A 20,236-nucleotide genomic window follows, 5' to 3' on the forward strand; every position below is an offset into this window, starting at 1 on the left:
TGAGTTTGCGACTTGTTACTATTGCTTTGCACAACCACCTGGAGGTTGGCAACCCTACGCCCCTTCTCGGGAAGCTCTTCTGAACGCCGTGGGATTACTTCCGAGCGAAGCAAGCCTGCTGGGCCTGGCGCTGCACGGCCAAAGCGTCCTTTAACTCAGCATTGTAGCAGTATTTCTTTTTTGGCCACCGTCCCAGATCTCTCTCTCCCTGCCCCGGGTCTCTCTGTTATGTCCGCCTGCAATGCTCAAGAGCTCATAATTTGCATTGTCTTGCAATGGGGGGAAAACAAGCAACAGGCCAGCCTTTTTAAAAAAAAAACGAACAGGACCGGCCCCGCCCTTTGCAAGAAGCCGAAAACCTTTCAGTTTCCTCTCCTCCTCCTCCTCCCTCTCTGCGATGCTTTTCCCCCCCAGGCTTCCCGAAGAACTACAACTCCCGCCATGCACAGCGCGGCAGGGCTTCCGAGGGCTTGTAGTCCGCTCGCGCCCCCTCCGGCCATTGGCGTGCGGGACCGTTACCTCCTCGGGGAACTACATTTCCCACAAAGCCTCGGGGCGCGGCCAGGACTTTGCTGGGCTGCCCGCTCCCTGCAACAGCTGATTGAGAGGCGGACAATGGCTGCAGCCGCCGACGCGGGGCGTGGGGTGAAGGAAGGCGATCTGGGCGATGACAGGTAAAAGACCCCCCGCCTCGCCGGTGGAGGGGGAGACGCCGGGGGGGGGGAGGAAGCGGGGCTCCGTCGCGGCTGGCTGGGGAGGGGAGGACGTGGGAATGCAGTTGGCTAGCAACGCCGGGAAGGGTCAACAGGCGGGCACGTTGCTGCTCTCTGCAACGAGCCGAATGCCTTTGAGAAGCTCCCCAGAAGGGCAGGCCTTTTGCGGGCTCCGTTCCTCGGCATTTAGCGTTCGGGGGTAGATTGCTCCTGAGCGTGGAGGTTCCATTTAGTTATCATGGCTCGTTGTTCCTCGACTTTCGGCATTGGGGGGTCGATTGCTCCTGAGCAGGGAGGTTCCAATTAGCCATCGTGGCTCGTTGTTCCTCGACTTTCAGCATTGGGGGGTAGATTGCTCCTGAGCAGGGAGGTTCCATTTAGCCATCATGGCTTTTTGTTCCTCGGCATTTAGCGTTCAGGGGTAGATTGCTCCTGAGCATGGAGGTTCCAATTAGCCATCGTGGCTGGTTGTTCCTCGACTTTCAGCATTTGGGAGTAGATTGTTCCTGAGCATGGAGGTTCCATTTAGCCATCTTGGCTTTTTGTTCCTTGACTTTCAGCATTTGGGGGTAGATTGCTCCTGAGCATGGAGGTTCCAATTAGCCATCGTGGCTCGTTGTTCCTCAACTTTCAGCATTTGGGAGTAGATTGCTCCTGAGCATGGAGGTTCCATTTAGCCATCATGGCTTGTTGTTCCTCAGCATTTAGCATCCAGGGGTCGATTGCTCCTGAGCATGGAGGTTCCATTTAGCCATCATAGCTTTTTGTTCCTTGGCATTTAGCGTTCGGGGGTAGATTGCTCCTGAGCATGGAGGTTCCATTTAATTATCATGGCTTGTTGTTCCTCAGCATTTAGTTTTGGGGGGTAGATTGCTCCTGAGCATGAAGGTTCCATTTAGCCATCATGGCTTGTTGTTCCTCAGCATTTAGCATCCAGGGGTCGATTGTTCCTGAGCATGGAGGTTCCATTTAGCCATCATGGCTTGTTGTTCCTCAGCATTTAGCATCCAGGGGTCGATTGTTCCTGAGCATGGAGGTTCCATTCAGCCATCATGGCTTGTTATTCATCAGCATTTAGCATTCAGGGGTGGATTGCTCCTGAGCATGCTGGCTCCATTTAGCTATCATGGCAGTTAATGCTGCGTGCTCAAGTTGTCTAAAAGTCCTTTTACGAAGAAGAACAATTATTTTAAGATTGTGGCTGTCATCTCTATATCAGTGGCGGTGAACTTAGGGTTGCCCACTGATCATGGTTGCTTTCGGTCTTTTAACAGCAGTTTTGTTTATTTAATGCACTACTGAAAATTTATATTAATATATTAAATGCATGCACATTTATTTATATTCTAGCAGCATGGCAGCCCAGCCAAGCCTCATCTTGTCAGATCTTGGAAGCTAAGCAGGGCTGGCCATAGTTAGTACTCGGATGAGAGAACAGCACGGAAGTCCAGGGTTGCTACGCAGAGGCAGGCAATAACAAATCAACTCTATTGTCTCTTACCTAGAAGGCCCCGTGGACAGGGTTGCCATGAGTTGGTTGCGGCTTGACGGCAGGTGGTTGTTGTATTGCTTTCCTAAAATGAACTTGAAACTGTTAACCTGTAGAAATCAGCAGGTGAAACTTTTGTGTCTCTGTGGAATTTCCCCTAGCCAACCTCTGTCATTAGAGGCATAGTAGTAGAGGCCAATAAAAAAGCTGACAAACGCGAAATGACACTTGTCGATGAAAAATGCATTGTGTGAAGGTTTATGTCTTCATATAGAGTTGGAAGGGTGTGGGGATGGCTGCCAACTTGGAAGGCTTTATGAGAGGAGTGGACATGTTCATGCAGGAGAGGGCTATCCATGGCTACTAGTCACAATGGATACTGGTCATGATGCACACCTATTCTCTCCAGGATCAGAGGAGCAGGCCTATTATGTTGGGTGCTGTGGAACACAGGCAGAATAAATGCTGCTGCAGTCGTCTTGTTTGTGGGCTTCCTGGAGGCACCTGGTTGGCCACTGTGTGAACAGACTGCTGGACTTGATGGGCCTTCATCTGATCCAGCAGGGCCTTTTCTATGTTCTTATATTGTTTTTCTCTGCCTTTGGTTTAATTAGGTCACCCCAAAATCTGAGCTTGGGAAACAGGAGAAAAATTAGAGATGTGTGTCATGTTGTGGCAGGCTTCTTCTGGGTAGGGAAGTCTCCTGCAGTCTGTTTGGGTTTAGGATTTCTTGATCTTATGGAAGGGGCTCTGGGTTGGTTTGTATCCGACTGTGCTTCCCCCTTGGCAGGCTGCCTTTTACCCTTCCAGGGATTTCAGCCTCTTAAGCCTGAAAAAAAATGTTACATACAAAACCATTTTTTTGTTTGTTTGAGTATTGGACATTGGCATACTTGGGGAAAAAACTTAATTTTGCATTTACATAACTATTGTCCTTGCCCCTTCATAGAATTGTAGAAACATAGAGTTGGAAGGTACCTCCAGGATCATCTAATCCATACACCCCCGCACAATACAGGAAATTAACAACTACCCCCCACACACCCCCAGTGACCTCTACTCCAGTGGTTCCCAACTTGGGGTACACATACCCCCAGGGGTATGAACCAGGGCATTTAGGGGTTTGCGACAAAAAAACTGAATAATGGAGACAAACGGCATTTGAAACAACAGCCACTATATTAAGTACAAACATTTTGGTAATATGAGGAATTTATGGAAATGGGCTGCCAAGAGGTACGCAAGTGAAAAAAGGTTGGCAACCACTGCTCTATTCCATGCCCAGAAGATTGGGGGGGGGGGATTGGCATCCCTCTCTTCACTGTTTAGTTTGCCCTCTGCTGTGTTTATACTTCCACATCAAGATTCTAGTCCTCATGGCATAGAATCATAGAGTTGGAAACGGCCATAGAGGCCATCTAGTCCAACCCCCTGCTTAATGCAGGATCAGCCTAGAGCAGTGATGGCGAACCTTTTAGAGACCGAGTGCCCAAACTGCAACCCCAAACCCAGTTATTTATTGCAAAGTGCCAACACGGCAATTTAACTTGAATACTGAGGTTTTAGTTTAGTTTAGAAAAAACAACTCATACATTAACATCTTTTGTCTTAAAAGAAAAACACAATAACAGAGCTTTCAATGATACAAACAACTTTTTATTGAAAGGTAACAGTTTGCATTTGGCATGCTTTTGAACAATTAATGTGATTAATTTTTGGGGTGTTCAAGACTTGGAGTCTACAAAAACACAAAATTAAAAAAAAAAATAATGAAGCACCCAATACAAATCTATCCCTATACCAAAAATAGCTAACACCATTAGTTAACACTAAAGAAATGGATATTCCCTGAATCAACAATCTACGGCAGTGATTCCTTTTGAATTTGCAGACCTTTTGGCCTGCTCTGAAAAAGGCATCTGAGTGCATTTCCTACCTTTGATTCACCTCCGCTGTACATGCGTTGGACCTATCTAGTCCAGCTCCTGTATCTCACAGTGCCCCACATCTATAATAAGGAGGTAGCACATACCACATACTTCAAGGGAGCAATCATGTCCCCCCTCAACCTCATCTTCTCCAGACTGACCATTCCCCAGATCCCTCCGCCTTTCCTTGTAGGGCTTGGTCTCCGGGCCCCTGATCATCCGCGTCGCTCTCCTCTGCTCCTGCTCCATTCTGTCCTCACACTTTTTGAAGTGAGGCCTCCAGGACTGCACACAATACTCCAGGTTAAGCCTGACCAATGCAGTGTACAGCGGAACTATCGTTGTAGCCGTCTGCTTCTGCAGTTTCCATTCTTGCACTCTCTACACTTCCATTTTATTGTGCAACTTGCTCATTTCTGGTGTGGGGATTTCCAGAGCCCCCCCACCCTGCCCTGCCCAGGGCATCTGTTGTGAGTTTAGTATGCCTGTACATATGCCAGGGTTGTACAAGGTTCTGTCCGAATGACATTGCTCTTGAATGACTGGAAGTTGGGGCTATGCAGAGTCGGCGAAGAGGAGGAGGGAGGAGGTGGTGCTGGTGGCGGCTGAGGAGGTTTTTATGTGCTGACTTTCTCTACCACTTAAGGAGAATCAAGCCGGCTTACAATTACCTTCCCTTCCCCTCCCCACAACAGGCACCCTGGGAGGTAGGTGAGGCTGAGAGAGTGTGACTAGCCCAAGGTCACCCAGCTGGCTTCATGTGTAGGATTGGGGAAACCAACCTGGTTCACCAGATTAGGGCCCCCCGCTCACGTGGAGGGGTGAGGAATCAAACCCACTTCTCCAGATTACAGTCTACCGCTCCTAACCACTACGCCACACTGGCTCTCCGCACTGGAAGGGATATCACATGAACACACGAAGCTGCCTTATCCTGAATCCGAGCCTTGGTCCATCCAAGTCAGTATTGTCTACTCAGACCGGCAGCGGCTCTCCAGGGTCTCAAGCAGAGGTCTTTCACATCACCTACCTGCCTGGTCCCTTTAACTGGAGATGCCGGGGATTGAACCTGGGACCTTCTGCACGCCAAGCAGATGCTCTACCACTGAGCCACGGCCTCCCCCCACGGTGCTCAGAAGATTCCCTTATAGCTTGAACAAGAACATACAGGATGCTGGGGTAGATTTTTGCCCTTTGTCCAACGTGGTGTATCACTCAAAGTGATATCTGCAGTATCTCTGGGGGGATTGCTCTCTCCTTGTTTTGTTGAACCCAAATACTATCTCCAAAGCACCAGATAAAGGCATTTTCAGAGGTGACCCACATCAAAAATGCACAGCCTGAGTGTTTTGCAAAGCTTACTTGAACTGGCTTTTGATGGTCATTTGAGTAAGGGCTGGGGAAGGGGAACAGAGGGGTTTATGAATGGTTTTTTTATAACCTTTAAAGTCTGGCTGCTGGCCCTTCTTTGCCTCCGAGGTTCCTCATCTCTTGGCTGAGCTCTTGTAATGTCACGGAGTAGTCATAAACATTTCAACTTCTGAGGAGGGAGTGTTGAAACGGAACGTGGAACAGCAGTGCAGCTTGCTGTAATAAACGGGGAGATGGGTTTGGGGTGTGTTTGTGGGGGGGATCTCTCACGTGGACCAGGAAGTTGAGAGAATCCGGGCTGAAGGAATGCAGAGTAGCTGGGAAGCCAGAATTGCACATACTGCTTCAAAAGAACTGGGCAGCCTTTGGCTGTGAGCTTCTCCTGGCTGTATTTTGTTTGTTTTAATAATGTATAAACAGCTGAAATAGGATGGGCTGCACATCTGCATAAGCAAATTGGAATTCTCTGCAGGATCTCCCCCTGCAGACATCCCATATTTCTCTTTCGGTGGCCATGGGCTGCCTCTGCGTTTAGGCTTCTTTACGCTAAAAAGAAAGAAAGATCACGTGGAGCCTTCATTGGCTGGCTAAAATTGCCGTTTGCATTGTGCACGGCGAGATCCTTGCTTCAAGTCAGTGGCCGGAACGGCTGTCTCTGTCGTTCATCTGCTGGTTAGCAAAAAGCCCCGGCCCGTGTCTGCCGAGCCGGGGCAAAGTCAGCTTTCGTTTTCACTGGCCGCAAATGTAATGCACAGCCAGGGTTAGCCTTTGGGGAGGTATAAAACCTGCCGAGGCCTGAACACATGAAGCTGCCTTATACTGAATCAGCCCCTTGGTCCATCAAAGCCAGTATTGTCTACTCAGACCGGCAGCAGCTCTCCAGGGTCTTAGCTAGAGGGTCTTTCACATCACCTACTCGCCTAGTCCCTTTAACTGGAGATGCTGGGGATTGAAACTGCCACCTTCTGCATGCCAAGCAGATGCTCTACCACTGAGCCACAGTCACTCAGCCACAGCCTGATCTGTCTACCCTTTCACGTGCACACCTGCAAAATCCCTTTCGAAGGCTGTGTGCCAAGGCTGAGGTTGCACTCTGTGGGTGTCTCGCAAGCAGCATCCCCTATCGTGGGGTGACGCACACCAGTGTGGGGTGAGTTTTCCCATCCCTTTGAAGTGCCTGCCACTTGTGCGGCCAGGGAAGCAAGCTGTGGGCTGCTCTCCTCCTTCACCTTGTGCCTCTTCAACTCACCTTAGTTGTTCGGGAGGTTGCTCAAACATAGGGTTGCCAACCTCCAGTTGAGACCCAGAGCTCTCCTGGAGTTATATCAGATCTCCAGACTACTATCAGTTCCCCTGGAGGAAATGGCAGGTTTGGTGTGGACTCAATGACATTCTACCCCGCTGAAATCCCTCCCCTTCCCAAACTCCACCCTCTCCAGGCTCCACCCCCAAGTCTCCAGGAACCCCCCAACCCAGAGTTAGCAACCCTATCACACATCTGTGGGCTAGGCATAATATTCTCATTTCTCTTAGTGACGATTTTGATGGGAGGCTGGTGTGGCAAATGAACTCCCTGTGAAACTGCGCAAGTCGAGCATCTTGTTCAAAGTACCCATGCAAAGCAGGCATATGCAGCACACCCAAAAATCTACATGACTGGCATCACCTCTTGGCAAGGGTGACATTCGGTTTAAATTAAAGACAATGCAAGGGGAAAGACCTGCATGTGAATTCTTTTGCCTCACTAGCCCTAGGGTTAAATCAGCCCTTAGTTTATCTGCCTGGAATTCCTAGCTGTTTGGACTTTTTGGTTAAAAACAGCAGAAAATCAAACTAACAAACAGCCCTTCTAGTCTCACCTTTATGGCCTAGGAGGCCCAGAATGTGAAGGCAGGTATCCAAACCTCCAATGGAGAAACATGGTTGGGAGAGGCAGAGTGGCTCAGTGGTATATCATCTGCTTGGCATGCAGAAGGTCCCAGGTTCACTCCCCAGCATCTCCAATTAAAGGACCAGGTAGTAGATGATGGGAAAGACTTCTTCCTGAGACCCTGGAGAGTCGCTGCCAGTCAGAGTAGACAAGACTGATCTTGCTGCACCAGTGATCTGATTCAATATAAGGTAGTTTCATATATTCATTTAAGCTTAATTTCATACAGATATAACTTATTGAGAGGGGCTGTGGCTCAGTGGTAGAACATCTGCTTGACATGCAGATGGTCCCAAGTTTATAAGAACATAAGAAAATCCCCGCTGGATCAGACCAAGGCCCATCAAGTCCAGCAATCTGTTCACACAGTGGCCAACCAGGTGCCTTTACGAAGCCCACAAACAAGACGGCTGCAGCAGCACCATCCTGCCTGTGTTGCACAGCACCTACTATATTCGGCATGCTCCTCTGATCCTGGAGAGAAGAGGTATGCATCATGACTAGTATCCATTTTTACTAGTAGCCATGAATACCTCTCTCCTCCATGAACATGTCCACTCTCCTCTTAAAGCCCTCCAAGTTGGCAGCCATCACCACATCCTGGGGCAGGGAGTTCCACAATTTCACTATGCGTTGTGTGAAGAAATACTTCCTTTTATCTGTTTTGAATCTCTCCCCCTTCAGCTTCAGCAGATGACCCCGCGTTCTAGTATTATGGGAGAGGGAGAAAAACGTCTCCCTGCCCACTCTCTCCAAACCATGCGTACTTTTATAGACCTCTATCATGTCTTTCCTTTAACCGCCTTCGAGCTCCAACGTCTCTAAGTAAAAGGACCTGGCAGTAGGCAATGTGAAAGACATCTGCCTGAGACCCTGCTGTTGCCAGTCTGAGTAGACAATACTCACCTTGTTGGACCGAGGGTCTGATTCAGTATAATGAGCTTTGTGTGTTTATGGAGACTTGAGGTGCCGGCTCTGTTTTGAAGAGCTGCCCAGGTGTGTTAAAACAAAGAGCAAAGAAATAAAAGGATTTTATTCACAACACATTAAAGTAGATATGCTGTTTCTCCCAGAAGGTTAATCCTCAAAGTGGATCAAGTTCCAGGTAAGTTGAAAGCAATTCAGAGGAGAGCTAATTATTTTCTGTTTTTCCAGCCTGCCTTTTCCTTGGAAGGAACTTGGAGCAGGGCCTTAGCCTCACAACAACCCTGTGGGGTGGGCAGGATTGTATGTACTACAAGGGTGCATAGAGGAACCGGATGTGCTACGGAGTGCAGAATTCTTATCCTTGAGAATTTTAAGTTTCCATTCCTTTTCTTTTCATAATCTGCGGTATGAATGAGATGACATTTCAGGCAAAGCTCCAAATCCCCGCTGCCTCACTCACTGGGGAGACTTCTCCCCCTCTTAGCAACAGTGCATTGCAATTTGAATGGTGGGGGAAATTTGTACAGCAACGGAAGCATTTCCCGCAGAGGCCGTGTTCAGATTCTGTGCAGCAAACAACCGAGAGCTGCCCGTTGATCGTGGGAAGGTGGAAGGCTCTTTAGCCTCTGAGAGCTCCATCCACCGATGCAAACCCCGCTGCCCTAAATGGAAGGTCAGCAGGGCACAGACCTCCGACAGGGTTGCCAGGTCGGGAGGCTTTTGGGGTGGAGCCTGAGGAGGGCGAATTTGGGGAAGGGAGGGACTTCAGTGCCATAGAGTCCAATTGCCAGAGTGGCCATTTTCTCCAGGGGAACCGATCTCTATCGGCTGGAGGTCAGTTGTAATAGCGGGAGATCTCCAGCGCGTACCTGGAGGTTGGCAACCCTAATCCACAAACATTTACATTTCAGTGGTGCTTGTGCCAGAGGTCGTCCTGGTGGATTGGGCCAAATGCACCTGCTGACTTCTTTTGCAGCCTTGCTTTTTAATGTACAGGTTGAGCATCCCTTATCCGGACTGCTTGGGACCAGAAGTGATCTGTATTTCGGATCTTTCCATAGTTTAAAATATTTTGCATATACATAATGAGATATCTTAGGGATGGGATCCGAATTCGTTTATGCCTTATATATGTTTAAATATACACTTTATGCACATCTCCTAAATGTAATTTCGAACCATATTTTTTTATAATTTTGTGTACAATGAACCATCAGAAAGGAAAAGCCTAACTATCTCGCCAGACTTTGGAAACACTGGGCAGCGTGGATAAATCATATCCATACTGCCCGGCCTCTCGGAAGTCAGGAGAGGCTGGGCGGCGCAGATCTGCCTGCATGCCTGCTCGAAAGGTGCAGGCCAGTCTAGATAACAGATGTCCAGATAAGGTATACTCAACCTGTATTTAGCATGTTTATATCCCACCATTCCAGATATCTGGTCAATTCTCTCCCTTCATTGTTGAAATTTAGGCTTCTTTTATTCATTTTATTTATTTAAAACATTTATCAGCTGCCTTTCTACCCTGAGGAACTCAAGGTGGCTTTCAAGGTAAATAAAAACGATTATAAAAGAAAAACCCCAAAAGACCGCAACTAAATAAAATTGTCTTCAGCTGCTTTCTGAAGATCAGAAGTGAGGGGGCCAGGCGCACCCACCTGGAGAGATGGTTCCATAATCATGGGGCTGCCACCGAAAGGGCCCTGTCTCGTGTACCCACCAAACGTGCTTCTCTGATTGATGGGGCAGTCAGGGGTGCCTTTCCTGGGATCTTAATTTCTGGGCAGAAACGTAAGGCAGAAGACTGTCCTTCAGATATCCCAGTTCCAGGCCATGAACAAATTTCGTGCCATTCAGTAGTCTCGGCTGCAGCGTGTACTTCCTCGAGTGCTAGCGCTTCTGTTTGCTCAAGATCAGTGGCTTTCAATGAGCTGTGAACGGGCCGAAGTGCCAGCGCAAGAGGAAGCGCACTCCGTAGCTGAGAATAATCTGGCACATATGGAACTTGTTCATAGGATCTGAGCCCTGGTTTGTAAGGTCTCTGGGGCAGAAACCTACCTGCCTCTCTTCCTTATGGTAGCATGCCTTGATGGCATTATATTATCATGGTGAGCACAGCTGTATATTGACATACCTGATGGCGAAGATACGAAGCAGTCCTACGCTAAGTCAGCCTGTCAGTCCAGCTAGTGAAGAATTGTCAACTCGGACTGACAGCACCTCTCCAAACACCTCTGATCTTTGAACCAAAGATGCCAGGGACTGAACTGGGAGCTTCTGCATTTGAAGCAGGAGCTCTGAGCCATGGCCCCTCTCCTATCAAACCTCGGATGTCGCGATTCCAAGAATTGTTTTGCAAAAAGAATCCCCGAATGTTGTGCTGTGGTGGAAATAATTCTTTGTGGTCAGTGGTAAAAGCCGATGTGGTAGGACTTAGAACCATAGAGTTGGAAGAGACCACCAGGGTCATCTAGCCCAACCCCCTTCACAATGCAGGACATTCACAACTACCTCCCCCCCATACTCCCAATGACCCCTACTCCATGCCCAGAAGATGGCCAAGATGCCATCCCTCTCATCATCTGCCTAAGGTCATAGAATCAGCATTGCTGACAGATGGCCATCTAACCTCTGCTTAAAAACCTCCAGGGAAGGAGAGCTAGCCACCTCCCGAGGAAGCCTGTTCCACTGAGGAACCGCTCTAACGGTTAGAAAATTATTCTTAATGTCTAGATGGAAACTCTTTTGATTTAATTTCAACCTCTTGGTTCTGGTCTGATCTTCTGGGGCAACAGAAAACAACTCGGCACCCTCCTCTCTATGACAGCCCTTCAAGTACTTGAAGATGGTTATCATATCCCCTCTCAGTCTTCTCCTCTTCTGGCTAAACATACCTAAACATACTTGGGAGATCTGAGTTTGAAGACCTTAGGCCAGTCGCTAACCTACCTCACAGGGTTGTTGTGAAGGTAAAGTGGGGAAAGGAGAACAGGCAGGATAGGCAGTTTGGGTAGCAAAGCGCATTTTGTTCTACCCCTCTGGAGAAATGAGTGATGTGCTCCCCCAAGGATATGGAGTTGCTGTAGATTTTTAAAAAGCTAAATTTCTACTGAGATGATAATCCTGTTTCTGGACTATACCACTTTTCCCTGGACGCAAGGGTGCACATGATTTGAAGATATCTCCAAATAAAATGTGGTTGCCAACCTCCAGGTGGGGCCTGGAGATCTCCCAGAATGACAACTGATCTCCTGACTGCAGACATCAGTTCCTTGGAGGAAAATGGCAGTTTTTGAGGGTTGGACTCTGTGGCATTAACTCCCCAAGGCTCTACCCCCAAAATCTCCAGGAACCTCAGAAGCTGGAGTTGTCAACCCTAAAACAAAGGAATTCCACGCATGTAGACACCTAGACCTCAGGGTGAAAGGTTCTACACTAGCTTTCTCCCTGACCTTCTTTTTTTGTACAGGAGAAAGATTTGGTTATTTGTGCCCCTACCTGTCCTCTGGGGGTACAGCTAAGACACTTAATGAGAACTAGACACGTCATGAGAATGGGCATGGAGTAGGGGTCATGGTGTGTATGTGTGTGTGTGGGGGGGGTAGTTGTGAATTTCCTGCATTGTGCAGGGGGTTGGACTAGATGACCCTGGTGGTCTCTTCCAACTCTATGATTCTATAACTAGCTACCTTGCTAGACTATAGTGTTCAAAATACAGCCTCGGTTTATATTCAACAGTGAGCCCTCCGTTGCTCCCATTCCAGCCAAACAGCCAGCATGTTTCTTCCTTCCTTATCAGGGCTGGAGCTTCCTCCTTATCACGCTGCTGCGAGTCTGCATTTTTGTACGCGACTGTAAAGTACGTGGTTTCATTTGGCTTTTGCTGAAGAAAAGCCTGTCCTTCAGGGTGACTCCTCTGAAGATGCCTGCCACAGCTGCTGGCGAAACGTCAGGAAAGAAAAGACCAAGACCACGGTCACACTGCCCGGATAACCTACGAGAACCAATGAACTCTGACCGCGAAAGCCTTCGACAAAAGCCTATTTGCAATATCTGGCGGCTGCCAGGGCTTTAGGCCACAAGGGGGCAGTGTAACCATCCTGTTGTGTTGAACGAAGGCGGAGAGGGTGCACAGTCATAAAATCTGAAGGGGAGAATAGACACTTTGGGACAATTAAAACACTACATCCCCCGTGTGTGTGTGTGTGTGTGTGTGTGTGTAAAGTGCCTTCAAGTCGCAGCCGACTTATGGCGACCCCTTTTTGGGGTTTTCATGGCAAGAGACTAACAGAGGTGGTTTGCCAGTGCCTTCCTCTGCACAGCAACCCTGGCATCCCTTGGTGGTCTCCCATCCAAATACTAACCAGGGCTGACCCTGCTTAGCTTCTGAGATCTGACGAGATCAGGCTAGCCTGGGCCATCCAGGTCAGGACCATCCCCCATGTAGAACCTGCCCAAATCGTTTTGTCCAGCGGTGCTCCAGGAAGTGACGGTGAATTTTGCAAGCAACCTTCTGTCATTCATTATGTGTGAGGGCAGTTAGGCTGAGGAAGACTAACAGGCCCAAGACCCCCCCAGTAAGCTTCGTGGTAGAGTGGGGATTCGAAGTCGGTCAAAGGAAAACTTACAGAACACATTAACAGTACATCTATGTGTGTTAAGTGCCGTCAAGTCACCTCCGACTCATGGCGACCCTATGAGTGAAAGTCCTCCAAAATGTCCTATCTTTGACAGCCTTGCTCAGATCTTGCAAATTGAGGGCTGTGACCTCCTTTTTTGAGGCCATCCATCTCTTGGTGGGTTTTCCTCTTTTCCTGCTGCCCTCAGCTTTTCCTAACATGACTGTCTTTTCCAGTGACTCTTGTCGTCTCATGATGTGGCTAATATATGATAGCCTCTGTTTAGTCATTTTAGCTTCTGGGGTCAGTTCAGGCTTGAATTGATCTATAACCCACTGATTTGTTTTTTTGGCAGTCCAAGGTATCCGTAACACTCTCCTCCAACACCATATTTTAAAGGAATCTACTTTCTTCCTATCAGCTTTCTTCAATGTCCAGCTTTCACACCCATACATAGTAACAGGGAATACGATGGCATGAATTAACCTGGTCTTGGTGGCCAGTGACACATCCCTACACTTCAATATCTTTCCTAGCTCCTTCATGGCTGCCCTTCCCAGTCTCAATCTCCTTCTGATTTCTATACACCTAAACAATACACCTAATCCTTCCTAAATCTTATCAGTCATAGCTTCCTTTCTTAACTACCCTGCTAGGGTTGCCAACCTGCAGGTGGTGGCTGGAGATCCCCTGGGATTACAACTGATCTCCAGGCAACTGATCTTCAGGCAGCAGAGATCAGTTCCCCTGGAGAAAATGGCTACTTTGGAAGGAGTGCTCTATGGCATTTTACGCCATTGACGTCTTTTCCCTCCCCGAACCCCACCCTCCTCAGGCCCAACCCCCAAAATCTCCAGGTATTTCACAACGCAGAGCTGGTAACCCTACACCCTAATGTCCTATCTAGCATAGCCCTTCCTATGAGGATCTTGTTTTCCAAAACACTTACCCTGTTCTCCCTTTTTCTCTGCTCAGCTTCTCCAATATATCTCACCTCTCAGTCACATCCTCCTCAGTTAGAACACTTTACTGCTGGCTGTTTCTTGGTCTGTCATTCAAAGTCACTCCACTTCTCGTGTGCATACACACAACTTTCCCCCATCCCCAGCCAACCTGCTTGCCTTCTAAATCGCCTGTAAAGAACTACACATGAAGCTGCCTTATACTGAATCAGACCCTTGGTCCATCAAAGTCAGTATTGTCTACTCAGACCAGCAGCGGCTCTCCAAGGTCTCAGGCAGAGGTCTTTCCCATCAACTACTTGGCTAGTCCCTTTAACTGGAGATGCCGGGGATTGAACCTGGGACCTTCTGCACGCCCAGCAGAGGCTCTACCACTGAGCCACAGCCCCTCCCCGATGTTTCAGAAGGTAGCCGTGTTGGTCTGCAGAAGAAAAGCTAGATTCCAGTCCAGTAGCCCTGACAAAGGGAGCTTTGACCCTCGAAAGCTTATACTCCCAAAATCTTGTTGGTCTATAAGGTACTACAGGACTCATATCTAGCTGCAAAGAACTATGCACACAATTCATAGCATTTTAGGGCATTCTTTGCAGATCTTACGCATGTTGTGTCCTAGGAACGTGTATGTACATGCACTGCCTTATACTGAGCCAGGCCCTAGGTCCGTGTTGGCGAACCTATGGCACGAGTGCCAGACTTGGCACGCCAAACCCTCTCTGTGGGCACGCGCGGGTAAGTTGAGCAGCCCTCACGTCTGCCTTCCCTGGCCTCCCCACCGCCCAGTTTAGGGGCTTTGAACAAACATTAATTGTTCAAAAGCATGCCAAATGCAAACTTTTACCTTTCAATAAAAAGTTGTTTGTATCATTGAAAGCTCTGTTATTGTGTTTTTCTTTTAAGGCAAAAGATGTGAATGTATGAGTTGTTTTTTCTAAACTAAAACCTCAGTATTCAGGTTAAATTGCCGTGTTGGCACTTTGCGATAAATAAGTGGGTTTTGGGTTGCAGTTTGGGCACTCGGTCTCTAAAAGGTTCGCCATCACTGCCCTAGGTCAATTGAGATTGGCTGGCAGCAGCTCTCCAGGGTCTCAGGTAAAGGCCTTCCACATTACCTGCTACCTGGTCCTTTTGGCTGGAGAGGCTGGGGATTGAACCTGGGACTTTCTGCTTGCCAAGCTGACGCTCTAACACTGAGCCACGGCCCCTTCCACAAGGTGCGACATTCTACAGATGAGAGCTAGGAGCCGCCCCAAGCTTCCAGGGAGAGCTCGGTCCAATGCCCAGCAGGCTGATTCCTCTATCCTCGGCTGTCTAGCTGTCACCCAATAGCTCTTCAGCCTTGCTTGCCATGAGCTTCAGTTCACTGGCCCTTTTCCAGTCCAACGCCGTTGCCAAATACTCCTTCGGAATATCTGCTGTCTCATCAGATTCCGCTGAATAGGAGAAATAGCATCGGGCGTCTACCAGCATACTGGCAACGCTTTGCTTCAAATCTTTTGACGACCTCTGTCAAAGAGCGAGATGCCCGTGGTCATTATCTCGGTCAACCGGTCCGGGAAGATACCGTGATCTTGGCTGTCCAAACTACCCGGGAGGTCCAAGAAAACCCACAGGGAGAGAGGTGCTCCATCTGCAGGAGGTTGAGAGCCTGAGTGGTGCGGTAGTTAAAAGCGGTGGTTTGGAGCATGGTGGGCTCTGATCTGGAGAACCGGGTTCGATTCCGCACTCCTCCACATGAGCTGCGGAGGCTGATCTGGTGAACCGGGTTGGTTTCCCCACACGCATTTGACAGTTTTACTGTCTGAACATAATAAGTGTCTTGGGACAGGTGGATTGTATATCGGGTAAAAAGTTGACGCCTCCTTCCCTGGAATTTCGGAGGCGTTCCTCTTGCAAGGGTTTCCATAATCTTTCTGATTTTTAAAGCTCTTATGTAAAAACCCGCTGTGTTGTTTTTAGATGGCAGTTATCTCTTTCTCCCCCTCTTTGGGGATTCACTGTTTGCATCAGAGGCTTGGATTTGTTTTCCATAGCAAGCTTGGGTCATAAGATTGTGTAACCTGCCTCTGGAGGCAAACATGCGACCGACTTGCTGAGAGGGCAGAGGCAGGGAGCTGGAGAAGGAAACTATTCTTAGTTGGCTTGAGGGCCAGGAGCCAAAGTCTGCTGGCTTTGCTGGGCACAGGCTCCTGCAAGCCCCCGGACATAGCGTCTTCCACTAATGAGCACCTGCTTAGTGGCGGGAGAATCCCAGGTTAGGGTACCACAGTGTGGTGTAGCGGTTAAGAGCGGTGGTTTGGAGCAGTGGGCTCTGATCTGGAGAACCAGGTATGATTCCCCACTCCTCCGCATAAGCGGCAGACTCTAATCTGGTGAACCGGGTTGGTTTCCCTTCTCCTCCACACGAAGCCAGCTGGGTGACCTTGGGCTAGTCACAGCTCTCTTAGAGCTCTCTCAGCCCCACCTACCTCACAGGGTGTCTGTTGTGGGGAGGGGAAGGGAAGGTGATTGTAAGCGGGTTTGAGTCTCCCTTAAGTGGTAGAGAAAGTCGGCATCTAAAAAAACCAACTCTTCTTCTTCTATCTCAGGGGGACCTAGAGTTGCTAACTTTAGGTGGGGAAATTCCTGGAGATTTGCAGGTGGAACCTGGGGAGGTTGTGGTTTAGCAGGGCAGAAGCCTGCTTCCTTCTTTTCCAGCATTCTGGCAAATACGGAAATTATTTGATCGATCAATTGATTGATTTAGGTTATTTATCTTACTTACTTAAAAACCATTAATGGCATAATAGGTGATTTATCATCAGCCTTTTTTCATGAGACTGAAGGCGGATTACTAAGAGTTGTTGGGTTTTTTATATGCCGCCTTTCTCTACCACTTAAGGAAGAATGAAACCGGTTTACAATCCCTTCCCCTCCCCACAAAAGACACCTTATGAGGTAGGTGGGGCTGAGAGAGCTCTAAGAGAGCTGTGACTAGCCCAAGGTCACCCAGCTGGCTTCGTGTGGTGGAGTGGGGAAACCAACCCGGTTCTCCAGAACAGACTCCACTGCTCCAAACCACCGCTCTTAGCCACTACACCACGCTGGCTCTCAGTGGTGTAGAAACTGCCTACTCCGGAGCATCCTTACAGTGATCGGGAGCCACAGGCTGGGTCCTTTTACCCATGCAGCCTTCTGACCATTTCATTACAGTACAGTCCGATTTGTGTGCGTGTGTTAAGTGCCTCCAGGTTGCTTCCGGCATATGGAAACCCTAGGAATGAGTGACCTCCCAAATGGGCTTTCATTAACAGCCTGGCTCGGGGTCTTGCAAACTAAGGGCTGTGGCTTCATTGATTGAGTCGATCCATCTCCATGTTGGGTCTTATGCTTTTCCTGCTGCCTTCATCTTTTCCAATGACTCTTGCCTTCTCATAATGTGACCAAAGTACGATATCCTCAGTTCAGTCATTCTAGCCTCTAGGGAACATTTAGGCTTGATTTGATCAAGAACCCACTGAGAAGAAGGAGAAGACTTTGCATAGCCAGGGGAGGGGGTGCCCACTGGCAGGGCTGAGAATGCCCAGAGCACCTTTCTTGCTTCTCCCGTCAACCCAGGGTCCCTTCTGAATGTCAGAAGCAGCTGCGGGTGGCCTCTCGCCAGCCAGGGGGTCTGCTCCGAGCCGGCTCCTCGCTTTCCAAAGTCGGTGCTATTAATATCAGGTAATGAACATAATCTCTGGGTTAAGCTCTCCTCTTAAGCGTGTTGACTACTCTGGTGTTTTGCGGCAGCTTCTCTTTTTTCCTCTTTCCCTGGGCCGTTGCTCGACACGCCGACCTTCGTGGCTCTCCAAGGCCCCTGTTTTCCTCCCTGGTCATCCCCACGAGCCCCACACATAATGGGGGGAACTCACCTTGGGTATTTGCCAGAGACTCTGAATGCCTTGAGGCTGTAGAGGGACCCCCGGGCAAAACTGACACACACGAGTTGAACGTGCACACCCGCAGCCTTTCCCGTTAAGTCCCAGCCCCTTCTTCAGCTGGGGGGAGGGAGATGAACAGATCCCCCCTCTCTTTGGGGGTCCGGATCTCCGGCTGTTGGAGCCTTGGGGCCGAAGGCAGGTGAGTTTTGCCAGCGGCTTTTCTGTCCTCCTTGTTTTGAATGTGGATTTGGGCTTCCCTCCCTCCCCCAGATGGACAAAGGTTTCGAAAGTGGGTGGGGTGGGGAGCACCAGCTTTCGTGGCACAGATAAAGAGGATTTAATTTGGGGGCGAGACTTGTTTCTGCCAGGCCGGAGGGGCAGAGAGGGTGGGATCCCTCATTATCTAGAGTCTTTGCATCCTAGAAACTTGCTTGGTTTTTTGCAGAAATGGGGATGGGAGTGCATGGGGGTGTAAAAACAGGAGAGCAGTTGGGGCAACCCTGGAGAAGAGCATGCCTATTATATTGGGCGCTTTGGAACAGAGGCCGGCTAATGCTGCTGCAGTTGTCTTGTTTGTGGGCTTCCTAGAGGCACCTGGTTGGCCACTGTGCAAACAGACTGCTGGACTTGATGGGCCTTGGTCTGATCCAGCAGGGCCTTTCTTATGTTCTTACAAAGGCCTCATTCCTCTGCCCTGTTGTTGGTCCTCAAGGTCTTCACATAACGCATGGTTAAATTGTGGAACTCCCTGCCCCAGGATGTGGCGATGGCTGCCAACTTGGAAGGCTTTAAGAGGGGAGTGGACATGTTCATGGAGGAAAGGGGTATTCGTGGCTGGTAGTCAAAATGGATATTAGCCATGATGCATACTTATTCTCTTCAGTACCAGAGGAGCATGCCTATGATATTAGATGCTGTGGAACACAGGCAGGATGGTGCTGCTGCAGTCGTCTTGTTTGTGGGCTTCCTAGAGGCACCTGGTTGGCCACTGTGTGAACAGACTGCTGGACTTGATGGGCCTTGGTCTGATCCAGCATGGCCTTTCTTATGTTCTTAATGAGATTCTGCCGGTGTCCTGCCTCGCAGGTTTTAGCTGGGCCGGTCTTTTTTGTGATTTCTTCAGCGTTCTCCCAAGAGAATGCAACTGGTCTTGTGAGGGTGGAAAATGACATCAAGTCACAGCCATCTGGTGAAGACCCAGTAAGGTTTTCAAAGCAAGAGGTCAACTGAGGTGTCTTGCCATTGCCTGCCTCTGCACAGCAACCCTGGACCTCCTTGGCGGTCTCCCATCCAAATCCTAACCAGAGCTGACCCTGCTTATCTTCCAAGATCAGATGAGATCAGGCTAGCCTGGGCCATTCAGGTCAGGGCAGATGAACAGGGGTGGTTTGCCATTGCCTGCCTCTGCATAGTGACCCTGAACTTCCTTGGAGGTCTCCCATCCAAGTACTCACTAGGGCCGACCCTACTTAGCTTCCGAGATGTGACAAGATCGGGCTAGCCCGGGACATCCAGGTCAGGGCAGATGAACAGGGGTGGTTTGCCATTGCCTGCCTCTGTGTAGCAACCGTGAACTTCCCTGGCGGTCTCCCATCCAAATCCTAACCAGGGCTGAGGCTGCTTAGCTTCCAAGATCTGGTGAGATCAGGCTAGCCTGGGCCATCCAGGTCAGGGCCCAACTTGTCTACCACCCGCCTGGCTGGAAATCTTCTCTAAGTTCCATCTGCTTTTTGCAGTCTCTTTGCCCCATTCCTTTACCTTCTCCCGCTCTGGTGGAGACCTCATCCCAAGGAGAGTAGCCCCCAACAATCAGGCCGCTATCTGCAGTCACCGGCTTCCACTCATGAAACATCACCTGCCGTGTCTTGAACTATTAGCCAGTTGCTGCTCTAACAAAAGGGGTAGATGATGGGGTATATTCTGAAACCTGTCTATCAAGTTTTCATTGATGGGGCATCCTAATTATAATAGCATTAATAGATGGCATTTTAGAAGTTTGGGCAACTTAACCTGCATTCTCAACAGCTTTCCAACATCCACACGAGGTAGACCAGTACTGTAGTATTGAGAAGTGGAAGGCTGAGGAAGAAAGAGAGTCGCGTACTGAAAGCTGCCCACTGAATTTGGGGCCGATGTGAGACTGGAACACAGGACCCCTCGGCTCATAGTTTGCCCTCTGTCCTATGTTCCGTCTCGATGTATGCAGTTCCTGGAGGATGTAGAAGTTTTACTTCACCTGTTGGAGACATAAATCTAATCGGACTAGGAGAACCTACTAAAAAATCTCTGTATGTTTACTCTACAGGCAAATTAATTATGGCTTTGTGAACAAGCGATCCTGGGAACTGTAGTTCATTGACTGAGCTTGGGGACTTGTTACTGGAAAATTGTGGGAAGA

General features: G+C 49.1%; 1 protein-coding gene across 1 annotated transcript in view; it reads left to right on the forward strand.

Annotated features, from left to right (window-relative positions):
* The first annotated feature begins 441 nt into the window (after positions 1–441).
* Positions 442–20,236, forward strand: part of UCKL1 (uridine-cytidine kinase 1 like 1) — a 57,802-nt gene continuing 38,007 nt past the window's right edge. Inside the window, exons 1-2 of the mRNA XM_056844909.1 lie at positions 442–674; positions 17,534–17,638. Coding sequence (XP_056700887.1) covers positions 442–674; positions 17,534–17,638 — 338 coding nt within the window. The remainder of the gene's footprint in view (positions 675–17,533; positions 17,639–20,236) is intronic.

This window comes from Euleptes europaea, chromosome 2 (assembly GCF_029931775.1).
Source record: "Euleptes europaea isolate rEulEur1 chromosome 2, rEulEur1.hap1, whole genome shotgun sequence".
In the NCBI taxonomy this organism is placed as follows: Eukaryota; Metazoa; Chordata; class Lepidosauria; order Squamata; family Sphaerodactylidae; genus Euleptes; species Euleptes europaea.